Below are 12,322 nucleotides of genomic sequence, written 5' to 3'. Positions count from 1 at the left end.
ATTCCTGCCTGGGATGCTTGGTTAAGTACCTCCCTGCTCCTGTGCCTGACTTTCCCTTTAACACTGCCACTCTTTCATATGGTAATGCCTCAAAATCGGGAACTCAGAATGTGGTACTCTGTAGCAATGAGGGTTTATATTGTTCCCTGCGATGTAAAGTGGAAAAGATGCCACCAAACAGGGTGTGCAGGTTTTCTCAAAGCCTGGGAATACTCTCTCTTAACTTCCTCCTTTGTTTTTAGATCGGATTAGGGATGTGGTGATAGATGACACCTCACTTTGACTGAAGGACACAATGTTCTTTGACAAACCAAGGCACAGTTTATCAGTGATAGGCAACGCTATTTAAATCTTGTTTATAGATGTTCTGTATCATTAATACAGCAATTAATCTGGTTTAATAGCTGTGCTTCAAAGCTCAGGTAAATACACCTGAAAACCTGCTTTGACTCATTGGAATTAAGTTGCCAGAGGATAATTTTAGCAGCCTCGGGCTTCTGTCAGTAGAGTTAAAGCTGTTACTTGTATTACAGAGGATTTAAAATGTCTTCAAGAAAAAAAAACAACAGGTTTTTCATTATTTGAACACTTCTGCTTTCTGATTTTTAGCTTTATAAAATCAGACGAGGAAAAACGCGACCTCAAGCACTCTTGTTTCTCTGCATGATACTTCTGTTGATAGTTCTTCATACCAGTTACATGATCTACAGTCTTGCCCCTCAGTATGTGATGTATGGAAGCCAGAAATACCTGGTACAGGTAAGACATAATACTTTATCTTACCTTCTGTATCAAAAATGTACTGTTTGCAGTGACTTTTAAAGCCAGGCCCATTCTCAACTTTGGAGACACTTTTTTAGCCAGGTTTTATTAACTACTGGTACGTTTCTTGATAATACACAAGCCAGAAACTCGTTGTAACATATATATATAACATAATTTAATTTCTAAGTCATCTTTAGACTGTGTAAAACTGAGTATTTCTTTTAATTCTTAAAGTAGCTGCTAGCTTCTGCTGGAGTTTGTACTGGTACACTTAGATTGCCAAGTGACTGCAGTGAGGATTAGTTTTAGTGTATAAGGCTGTCTGTAGACTGAAAGCCATGTTGTTGTTCTGTTTGATAGTTTTTATGTGCATATTTGCTAGAAATAGCAAAGATAACGTGTACAGTTAAGGATAGTAATCAGAATAAAACTGAGTATGTGCTGATTAATCTCAAGACACTTTGAGTCCATCTTTCAGTCCAACTTCATGGAACTCATTGCAGCTCTCATTCTATAAAATCTCCTACAGAATTAAGTAGTTAAAATTAGTCTCTGCTTTTGTTATTGTGCTTTTATGTACTTCAGGGTTTGGGGTTTTTTAAAAGTCTGTATTCTGTACCTGAAGGCATTAATTCCTGTATTTTGTCTTAGTTTTATTGGAGGCCTGCATATTTATGGGGAAGTTTAAACTGGTTGCTGATGTTCAGGCACACAAAGATGTAACAGTTGACCCAGAGTGGCTGGGAGAGGGGATTTAAATGAGACTGAAGTAACTGGGTGCTACTTTGAGCATTTGGAATATTCTGTTATTTTTCCTTCAGGCTTGACCTCTGGGAGGAGAACACAATCACAGCAATTGTCCACCAACCTTCTTCAGCCAAAAATACTTAGCAAAATGTGTGACTGACCACTATTAATTCTTTCAGTTTAAGCAGAGTAGGTGCAGAATACTTTGAGCAAAAGGATAACAAGGAGAAATTGAAGTAGTGTTAAACAGGCTGGAGACGAGAAACCCAATCAACATAAATGTGCTGAGTGGCTGTGGTAGAATTGTCACTGTAGGATGTGAAGTATTCAGTAAATGCTACTTTTCTGTTGTCCTTACATCTAAATTGTGTCTGGTAATGGGAGGCTGATCGTGCTAATACCAATCCAATGACAATAATAAAATCACTGTAGGGGACCCGGAATATTTAGTATTTGGGAAGCTTAATGCATTTTTATTAGATTTTATGCTAGATGTAACTAATACAAAATAAACATGCTTAGACATCTGTAAACTGGCTGAACTTGTTAGAATTAGGGTAGTAGCAACAAGAAACTGAGCTGAAAATCAGTTTAGGGAAGTGGTTGCTTTTGTGGTGAGTTTACACAGAACTCCTGGCATGATGGCTTACTGTGTATGTAGCCCAGAAGGTCCCACAGCTACATCTGAATCAGTTAAGAGCTCAAGGCCCTGCAAAAGGTAGTTTGTTGTTTGGTTTTTAATATTGTAGACTGATTGTATGTCTCCAATTACAGTGCAGAATCATTGAGGGTGGAAAGGTGGGAAGGAGAATTTCATTAAGGATCCTCCCAAGCTTGTCTTTAAGCCTTTCAGTGACCTAAGAAAAGAATCCTTCATGATAAAGCTTGCAGACTACATGGAAGATTGCCGAGAAAAGCAAATAATCAAGAGTGTAGCTAGCAGTTTGTTTTGCTTTATGAATAAATGGCATTGTTCTAGTAAAATAAAATGTATTTATATTGAGAGGGGCAGAAGGATTGGGACTTAAACACTTGCATGTTAGCTGTTTATGACAAACAGTAAATGTGTAGTTTGTAATGAGAAGGGTCAAGAGTAGAGTACGGCAGTAGGGAGGCTCTTCTGTCTTTCGAACAGCTATTGAAATACAATCCTGGTCAGTGCTGAACAGAAGCATTAGCTGCAATGGTTGAGTAGAGCTACAACTTTTTATTTAAAGGATAAACAAGATGTTATGGTCAAGATAGCCACCTTGGGTCTATCAGCTCCTTATGTCCCATTTCAAAGAGCTGTGTTTTTATTGCTAAAATAATAGGAAGCATAAAAAGTATGCTGGTAATTTACATCTCTGGCATACCAAGGAAATACAAGTCTTTTAGAGAGTATCTTCTCAAAGAACCTTTCAGAAGGTACCAGACACATTTTCCATCTGACTACAATGATAACTGGATGTTAAATTTTTGTATCTTGAAATGAGGCGAGATGGTGACTGGGAATGAAGAGAAGGGACAGATTTTTCTGTGGATGTTAGCAATGAAGAGGTTCTTAAGAGCTATGAATTAGTTATTGTGGAACTGAGAGTGGCCAGGGACATGTACAGGGACTGGGCAAGTGAAATAAATACATCTTGTGCATTGCTGATGGTAGCTGCATGCACCAGTTTGCTTGGACAGTCTGGATTGTCATTGCTCGCACACCACAGCCAGTTTCCTCATTTAAAGTAACACCACTGGTAATAAGCACTGTGAAGAACCAAGCAATAAATAAGAAATGTTCCAAGCTTAACGGATGAGTGGGCTGATAAATGTGTATGTCAGAATTTGGTGGCTCATAGAAAGACAGCGCGTAAAAGGAGCACTTCCCTCTTTTCTTTGCTCGCCAGTAATTTCCAAGCTAGTAACCTGTCAAACTAATTTGTAACCCAAATCTATAGTGATGCATTAACAGGTTAGAATTCTCTTTGAATCTTGAACTGTTTCCTTTGGAGACTGTTACTTTTGACAAGACCTTTTAACTTTGAAGTGCTGTCGACTTTTCCTCATAATTGAATATGTGCAGAAAAATGGAGCTCTTGTGAGGCAGTGAATCTCGGACCTGGGCTACTGCCTTTATTTAACTCTTTGACCATTGGGGTGTTCGAAGCACGTGTCCTCAGTTAATCGAAAGTGTCTTCAGCTGTGATGTCTGTAGGAAACTCGGAAGTTTTGGGGGGTTTTTTGGATACAATGCCTTTACCAGCTGAGGTCCTGTGTAGGGCTTTGGTCCACTTGCATAGCTCTTCAAACACTGGGGAATACTTGGTTTCACCTCCTTAGACCACCTTCGTAACATCTGCTAAATAACCATGAGTGTCTTCATACCCTTTCTCGAGGGCAGAGTTCTGGCCACATCCAGGCCTCCTTCTCAGCTTTGTAGCAAAAAACATAACTTTGCCTATACTTGAAATGTAACTGGTATTTTTATTTCACAAGTCCAAGAGTTTTCCATTTCTTTGGAAGAAAGACCACTGCTTGATGATATTTCTACCTGGTGGACCTGTAAGACTTGCCTGGCCCCGACAGGAATTAAAAGGTCACCATTTGCCGTAGGTGACACGGATACTTTTCCCCAGTTGAGGACCAGAGCAGCAGCAGTCACTTTCCTTTCTCAGCCTTCACACAGATAATTTGGAGGAGTGGGGTGAAGCTGCAGGACACTGAGCTAGGAATCCAGAAGCATCCCTTAGATGGCCAAGTGTGCAAACAGATCTTTTTAAGTTCTTGAGCCTGAACATAAGCAGGAACAAATCATACAAGTGTAACAGGCTGTAACCTAACCCTTTATGATAGCTCGCTGTTTCCTGAAGTGTCCAAAATATGTCAGCTCTTGAAGTATGCACACTGAGCTACTGACTTGATTTCCTCCCACTTGTCCTTGAGGCATCCTGCTCTCAGCTCTGGACTGGATGTGGTAACTGAGGCACTGGAGTTTTACTCTGACAGTACTCCTACTAAAAATGCATGAGACTCGAGTGCTCTACTGCATAATTCTATGTAAATTATTTTGAGGAATATTTAAGTAGACACATTCAGACTGTCACTTACACATCTTTTCCGTGTCCAGTCATTTTCTGTGCCCTGCAGGGCAAAAGGGGCTCTACCTCAGGTGATGTATGCTAATACAAAACTGCTGAGGTGTCAGCATTAAGGGCAAAGCTCTTGTACCTTTTCTGGGAAATCAGCACAACTTGGGTGCCTCCAAAGTGCCTGAATAATGCATGCAGCAGGGGAAGTGAAGGAGTAGTTAAAAGTTTGCATGCAATTGCAGGTTTACAGTCTCAGGTGTGGTGAAAATAGCTCATGCAACTGGAGTGCTGCCATAGGTAAGTGTGGGCTCTGAGAGCAACAGGCTGGGATGGCCAACAGAGAGAGTTGTACTTTGTGGAAGACAGCAGTGGGAATGCCTGCAGTTTTGCCTTGGAGTGGATAAACCAGCTTAAATGCTTATGGTAAAGATTAGAGGGAGGATTAGAATAGGTGATAGCTACAGGCAGTCTGATCAGGAGGAAGTAGAAGATGATCCCTTGAGACACCTGTAAGTAACTTCATGCTCACAGTCCCTGGTCCTCATAGGAGGCTTGAGCCACCCAAGTGTCTGCTGGAAAAGCAACATGGTTGAGCACAAACAGTCCTGGAGGACCCTGGTGACAGCTTTCTGACATGGGCAATTGAGGGACTGAAACAGGGAGATGCTATCTTGGACCTGATGCTGAAACCCAGGAAGAAGTGATCGAGGGCAGTCTTGTCTGCAATGAGCAGGAGATGGTGAAAGTTCAGAATCCCAAGAGGAGAGAACAGGGCGAATGGTAGGATCACAACCCTGGGTTCAGGAGAGCAGATTTTGGCCAGTTCAGGGACCTGTCTGAGCATGTACAAACCAATTATGTGATGGCAAAGGTGTGATTTTCTTTCTTTAATTTTTTCACTGTATGAAATGATACTTGAGCTCTTGCTGAGCCTTACCATAAATATTGTTAGGTTTTAGTTAATCCTTTAATACAAGTAATAACTTCCAACTTATTAATTTTCTTTGAGTTAGCTTTCTGCAAGAATACTTCTGCTTTGTTTGTTATTTGTGTAGTTTGTGTTGTGTAGTACTACTTATATGTTAAATAACCTTAAACTTGAATGTTAGAAATTCTAGGTACATGAAAAGGAAAATGGTGTTCAGCTGATAGAGTTAATGAGATTACCATTCCTCTTAGCATGGCGAATATGATTCTTAATTTTTATTAGGAAGGGTTAATAGTATAAAATGCTTTACTTTATATCTCTGTTTTGGAATAGGTAGAAATGATTTTTTTTGTCTGTTTTGTGAAAAGGTAGAAAACTTTCAGTGGACCTTTACAAGGTTTTGCCTTGTACAGGAGAGAAGAAAGAATGGTTGGGGGAAGAGGCTGGTTTTATGACTTTAGGTGCACCCCAAAGCCTTGAGCTTGTGGAAAGCATTTAGAGTTTGAATCCAGATGTATCAGAAGCCTTAAATTACAGGAGGGTTCATGGACAACAAGAATAATATCAGACCTGGAAAAAAAACATAGATGTTATCAAAGGAAACTCAGAGGTCTAGCTAATGTTGTGTGTTGTATTTTAAATTCCTCCCATTTAAAAACTAAAATTAATAAAAGTAAGGAAGACAAAATTTTGAACTGGCAAGATGCTTTAGATTGTTCTCTGCTCTTTGTATGCCCCCGTATAGTTGTACGATGCAGAATTAGGATCTTTAGAGAGAAGCACTCTGGCTGAGCAGTGTAAGCTGTAATGGTGGCAGCCAGCTGGGATATCTCCTGGAGCTGGAACACCACTAAATGTACACTGAATAATTGAAGTTTCACATCTTCTGCTCTTACCCAATTGTTTCTGTCTACATGTAGTCCTCTTACTTCTGGTTCCACTTTGGTTCCCGACTCCAGTGCCTGATCATACTCATTTTGCATCAGTTTCTTCTAAGGCAGTCGTGGTGTCCGTGTTTCCATGTGTTTGCATGAAATGAAGTTAACTGGATATGAAGACACTTGGTTCTTTTCCTTGAATGTTCAGAATGAAAGCTGAATTTACTTAACACTGATATAAACTTTGTCAATTAAGTTGTCAGAGGAACACTTGGTTTAATGTGTCAGCTTGTACTGATTTCTGGTAGCTTTTAAGTGACATGTTTTATTCAGCCTAAAGGAGAAAAAGTGCTGACCCTTACTGATGTCTTTAGAGGACTTAATTATTCAGAAGTAGCATAAAGAGTCCACGTAGTCTCTGAAAGGGTCAGTTTCACAAATATTTGAGACATTTAAGCAGGAATATTTGGATTTTCAACAGGTCAGCATAATTTGTCACCTTCTACTCTGGCAAGTTAAGTATATTGGATACCACCATGTGGCTTTTGGGCCAGAAATGAACTGTATGTGGTATCATTATGCAGGCCTAACACTTCCATGGTATCTTCATCACCAAAATTGAATTCCTAATTCATTTTATGCACAGTTAAAAGGTTTAATTTCAGAGATGAAGTTGATTTTTCACAAGTTTTCAAAACCAACAGAAGCTATTAGTGTTTTCTAAATGAAAACGTATTTAGGAGTGTTCCTGTAGTACCACTTGCAGCTTACTCTGCATATACCATTCAAAACCAATCTTAATCCTTTTGAATATTGTAAGAGGTTTGTCAAAGCCTTTTTTGTAAAATAATTTACTGGGAGATGTTTGTTTTAGGGGCTATCATTGTGTATGGAAGAACATTGCTGGTAGACTAATACACTCATTTTCTGTGTTTCTAACAGAGTAATAAGACAGTTGATGGCCAGCCAAGGAATGTGACAGCATTTGTATCTAAAGACTGTGATGCAGAGGCACCTGAAGGTAAGATAAATTAATTTATTGTATTTCTTATGTTAAGTGTGCATGCTCAGCTGTTATAAGCAGCTCAGTCTCTTCATGGCTTTGATTTGCTTTTGTCTATTATAAACCTTTGATGTATGGTGATATCCAGAAAAGAGCTTGCTTACAGCTTTTAATTCACTTGAAGAAATGACTGTTTCTAGTAGGAACCATGTGTAACAATGCATTCCAGGTCACTTTAAAAATCTCCCATTTGCTTTAACATGTATGTAGAAGACACTAAAAACAAACATTAGCTGGTGAATGGTTTAACATCCAAAGTGTCACTTCAGTAAATGTTTTCTCATACAAACATACAGAATTATTCTATTGAATTTTTCAACGTACTCAGGAAAGATATGAACTTCTCAGGGCAACTTTACAGATAAGAGAAATCTCCAGCTTGTTTTTATTAAGGTTGGGGTTGTTGCATGAGCAGCAATACCACTGGAACTTGGCATCTTGGGCTATTTTCCTGTAATACTGTTACTCTTAATTTATCATTCCTTGTGCCATCCAGGATAACTCTGGTTTGTCTGTGTTATTAACCATCCCTTTTTGACCCTTTATTTGGGCAGATGATGTATTGTGGCTGTTCTGCAGATCTGGGTAGTGACTAGCAAGCAGATGGATAATTGTGGAGCTTTCCTTGACTTTCCATCTATTCAGGCCTTAACGTTGAATTTTTTTTTTGAGAGAATGGTGATGTTTTATTTAATCTTTATTCCTCTGAAACTTGGCTAAAACCAGGAATGAGACATAGCCTGGTTTCATTAAAAGAACCAAGCTAATTGAAATCATGCTGGATTTGTTCTTTACGAGGTTGCTTTTCCCTCTGCATATAAACAATATTGGTGGTTTGAACTGCACTAACCATTGCAATGCTGATACTGCTGCTTAAGGTCACCATCAATTTTATCGATTGCTTTGGTCTCTCGTTTAAAAAATTGATGTCAGCAAAAGATTTATGGCCTTCGGAGGGGTCCAGTTGTGCTCCCTCTGGCAAACTTGGAGCTTCTTTTTACAAAGAGGAGTTGAATTATGTATGCATTTGTATAATTATAAATAGGCTTGACAGTGTTTGATAAATTGATAAAGGTAAATAATTGTCCTGTATACCCATCTTGTTATCAGTGTTCTGTAACCACTGAATTCTGACTGTGCTTCTAGAAGATCTTAGCAGCTCCTCAGGTTTTCTTCCTACTTGCGTTGCTGGAAAAGATAACTAATTTTAAACAACTTTTGTACCGGTGGAGATAACTGGACCTTGAGTTCTGTTCCCAGTCTATCAGGCTGCAGTCTCTTTTGCAAGGTGGTTCCCTTGTATTTAAACTCATCTTCAAATTTAGCACGTAGGTGTTTAGTGTTATTCATGGTGGTTCGTATCATTTCCCTAGGGGCATCAATTTCTCTCCTGTCTCTCCCATACTTCCAATAAAACATTCATCCACATTTATTTTTCGTGGCTATTTTTAGTCTTAATGTGATTTTTTAAGTGTTTTGATATTTTGACAAATGTAATAATTCAATTCACGTTGTAGCTGCCATATTTTTTTGTGATTAAGATAGAAACTCCTCTATGGCAGAATTTAGAAGATCAAGATCTCATTTTTCAAAATGAGATCACTTTGAGCAGGTTGTACAGCTCTTTGCTTCTTATAAAGAGCCTCTTGGCTTAGCTAATATTTTCTGGGAGAAGAATATCTTCCCTGGCATTGATAAGCTCATTAGTCTCAACTTTTCTGGGAGAAATTCAAATAGTCTGATTTCCTCAGACTTCATTGCTTAATCACAGGAGCTGGGGTTGGCTTGAATCCTACCTATGCTTGATGATATTTTGAGTGCTTCGAATACATCGCGTTATTTTCATTTCCTAATTTGCTTTGATCAGTGGAGACAATAATAGCTGATGCTTTTAAAGTAGTGTTGTGATGTGCTGAATGCAAGGGTTGACCTGTGTAAATGAGGGCTTTGGTTTGCTGTTACTAATCTTTGTTGTTGCACTGGGTATCTGTGAGCGGTGCTCTTATGTTTCTTTTGTAATGCTCAAATTAAAGCAAAACCACTGCATTAGTGAAAACACTTAATTCACTGTTTCATGCAGTCAGTTATAATAAGTGGAAATGTAATGCTTGCCATGGAGTACCTGCCGGTTTTAATCCCTCGTAATGAAAACTAATGAAAATAACTGGTTTAGATGCTACTCTTATGCTCTGTAATCAGATAAATTTCACTTGTCCATATATTCTATTTCAAAAGTAGGAATAGATTTTTAAATGCAGTCTCTCCTGTTTTTAGGGGTACCAGACACAGCAAAAATGGGTGCAAGTCACTTGAAGTTAAGCTAAAGATTGGTCAAGCACTTGTAGCTTTTATTGACTTCTCTGGTAGTAGGGTTTTATCTTATGTAAACCACTGAACTGGAACTGAATGCAAATGTTGATTTGTCCTCTCAGCACTTTATTTTGTTTTATTTAAAAGGAATTAATTCTAACAGATGTTCTTCCTTAAATATAAAACATACTAGGACCTTTTAAAGGCTGTGCTGGTAGATAAGCTTATAGCCATCTGTTCTGTTTTATTGAATACTCAGATGTTGTAGATATGATATCTCCTTACTGTAACTATGTACATGTTTGCTTTCTGAGATGGTAGAAGAGACCTGATCTGATCTTGTTGAAGTTTGTAAGTATTAGGAGTTACAGTATTCGTGAAACTTCAGGCTTAATGGGAAGTGCTTTCCGTGTATGCATTTCAAACCGGTATTTGGTTTCTGTGCTTTCTGGAAAAACATAAGGCAGTTAAAATACAGTCTTATGAAACCCACACTCTTCAGTATTTATGGTCAGATATGTAATTTGTGGGGTTTTAGCATTATATTGTCTGCTTTCTGTCTCTGCTCCTGGTATTCAGAAGGTGAATCGGCTTTAAAAACTTGGTATAGGTTTAGCTAAAGAGCTTAATGAGATTTAATGTAAATGAGCAATGACTCAGCTGCATGCCTGTACACAAGACTTTTCCCAACTTTCATTATGAGATCTGATAAACACACTCTGCCTCTTTCTAGACCAGAGAACCAAGAAAGTTGTTTTTTAAGCATCATTCACTTCAAATGCAGAACATGCTACGAATCCCCCTTGACTTGGATCCTCTCATTTCCTTAATTGGGGAAATGAGCCTTACCTGATGTCAGCAAAATCCTGGGCCTCTTGTATAGACCCACACTGACTCCAACTGCATGTAAAGTGGGAAAGAAGAAAAGGTCATCTCCATTTCTAAGGCTTTGAACTGAGCAGGACTCGCTGTGCTCATTAGATCTGTGCCTTCTTATAGGATCAGCTGGAAATCAAAGTGTAAGACTTCAAGCTTTATTTTAGCCTGAATAAAAGCAGATTGTAGACATTACTCAATCTGGAAATGAATCCCAAGTAGGAATGCCAGAACAGGAGCACATTCTTTTGTTTTTCCTTCAGAAACCCAGGAGGCGTGCAAAGTGTAAGCCAAGCAAGTTGCTCAAAGCCTTTAATATTGGTAATCTTGTCTTAAGTGTCTTATGACAACAGATTACCACTTCCAAATGGTTGTTTTAAATGAATTCAGTTACAGAATTATAAAATGCTTCACAGAAAGACTAAATGAGGATTTTAGTGAGGACTTCATCCATTTTCCTGTCATTTTAATGGATGACCTTACTAGTGCTTTACCCCGAATCTCTACTTTGACCTTACACTATTGAAGTCCTCTATCGTGAGACCTCAGTATAAATTGGTACAATAGTGTATATTTAAGTGCAGAAAGCCCAGTTCGGCAGCTGTAAGTAGCATGAGTAGCTAAGAGTGCTGTACATGTTTTCCTGTATTAGACTTGTTTGTGGATGTGCTGTTGTAGAAACATTAATTCCTACACTTTTTTTCTGCACCCCACCACTGGACAGATATGAGCTGCTCTGAACTACCCCTCTTTTCTATCCAAGAGATTGTAACTGGAAAGAGAAGCAGCTGCATTTACTAAATACTCTGAAATCTTAAATGGAGTTTAGCAGTAAAGCAATTGTCTCTTTTCTTGGATAAATATCCTGGCTCTATTTGCCTGTTGTATTTAAGCCCAACAGTGAAGTGAGATGCTCTGATATTTTCAGTACTTTGGAATAAGGGTTGAAACTCCTTACAAAGGATTGAGGGATATGTACCCATTCTTAAAAGGAAGTAATGAACCAAGTGTAAGAACTCCTCTGAGGAAGAAGCCTACCAACACTTTGTCTACAAAATGCCTTTTAATAAAGGTAATTTTCTTACCAAAAGAAGGCATTGTGTATGGCATCTCTAAATAACAATGCCACCAAATCTTTTCATGAGAGAGAAACATTAATAACAACATGCATTGAAAATATTTCCAATGCAATGTCAGTAGCTGCTTCTGCTGGTGTAATCAAATAAAGGATCAGTTCATGAAGATGGGCTCTTTCACTGCTGAGGACATGCCCTGCAACCAGACTGAGTGAATGACATTGGACTGGGCAAATCCTGTCTGGACTGAGACAAAAACCTGGCTGGACGACAGTCAATTGTGCCATAAATCATGTGTCTGAAGGAGGCAGAAGGTAGGAAAGGATGGGAGGGAAGCACTGTTTTCAAAGCATCATTATTGAGAAAAAAAAAATCACTAATTTGCATTCAGCTTCATAAAATCAATATGGCATTAGGTCTTTTAAGTTTGACTCGTTAATTATAGTCATAGCTGGTTTTGTTCTCCAGAGAATAAGTGAAGCATTCCAGCACTGAAAGCTGCCCTACTTTGTCAAATACTACTTTGAGTGTTAGCTGGCTATAAATACTTCTGTCTAAGGACAGAATATGAGGTACTGCGTGTAAGGATATTAAGAGGTCAAGATCAATCTGTTAAA

General features: G+C 38.6%; 1 protein-coding gene across 1 annotated transcript in view; it reads left to right on the top strand.

The window, feature by feature from the left end:
• Positions 1-12,322, top strand: part of LMBRD1 (LMBR1 domain containing 1) — a 52,611-nt gene that overhangs the window by 35,914 nt on the left and 4,375 nt on the right. The window contains exons 10-11 of the mRNA XM_010191155.1: positions 610-759; positions 7,323-7,401. Coding sequence (XP_010189457.1) covers positions 610-759; positions 7,323-7,401 — 229 coding nt within the window. The remainder of the gene's footprint in view (positions 1-609; positions 760-7,322; positions 7,402-12,322) is intronic.

The sequence above is a fragment of the Mesitornis unicolor genome, unplaced genomic scaffold (assembly GCF_000695765.1).
Source record: "Mesitornis unicolor isolate BGI_N332 unplaced genomic scaffold, ASM69576v1 scaffold43038, whole genome shotgun sequence".
Taxonomy (NCBI): Eukaryota; Metazoa; Chordata; class Aves; order Mesitornithiformes; family Mesitornithidae; genus Mesitornis; species Mesitornis unicolor.
The sequence above is the reverse complement of the archived record's forward strand: the minus strand, read 5'-3'. Positions and strand labels throughout refer to the sequence as shown.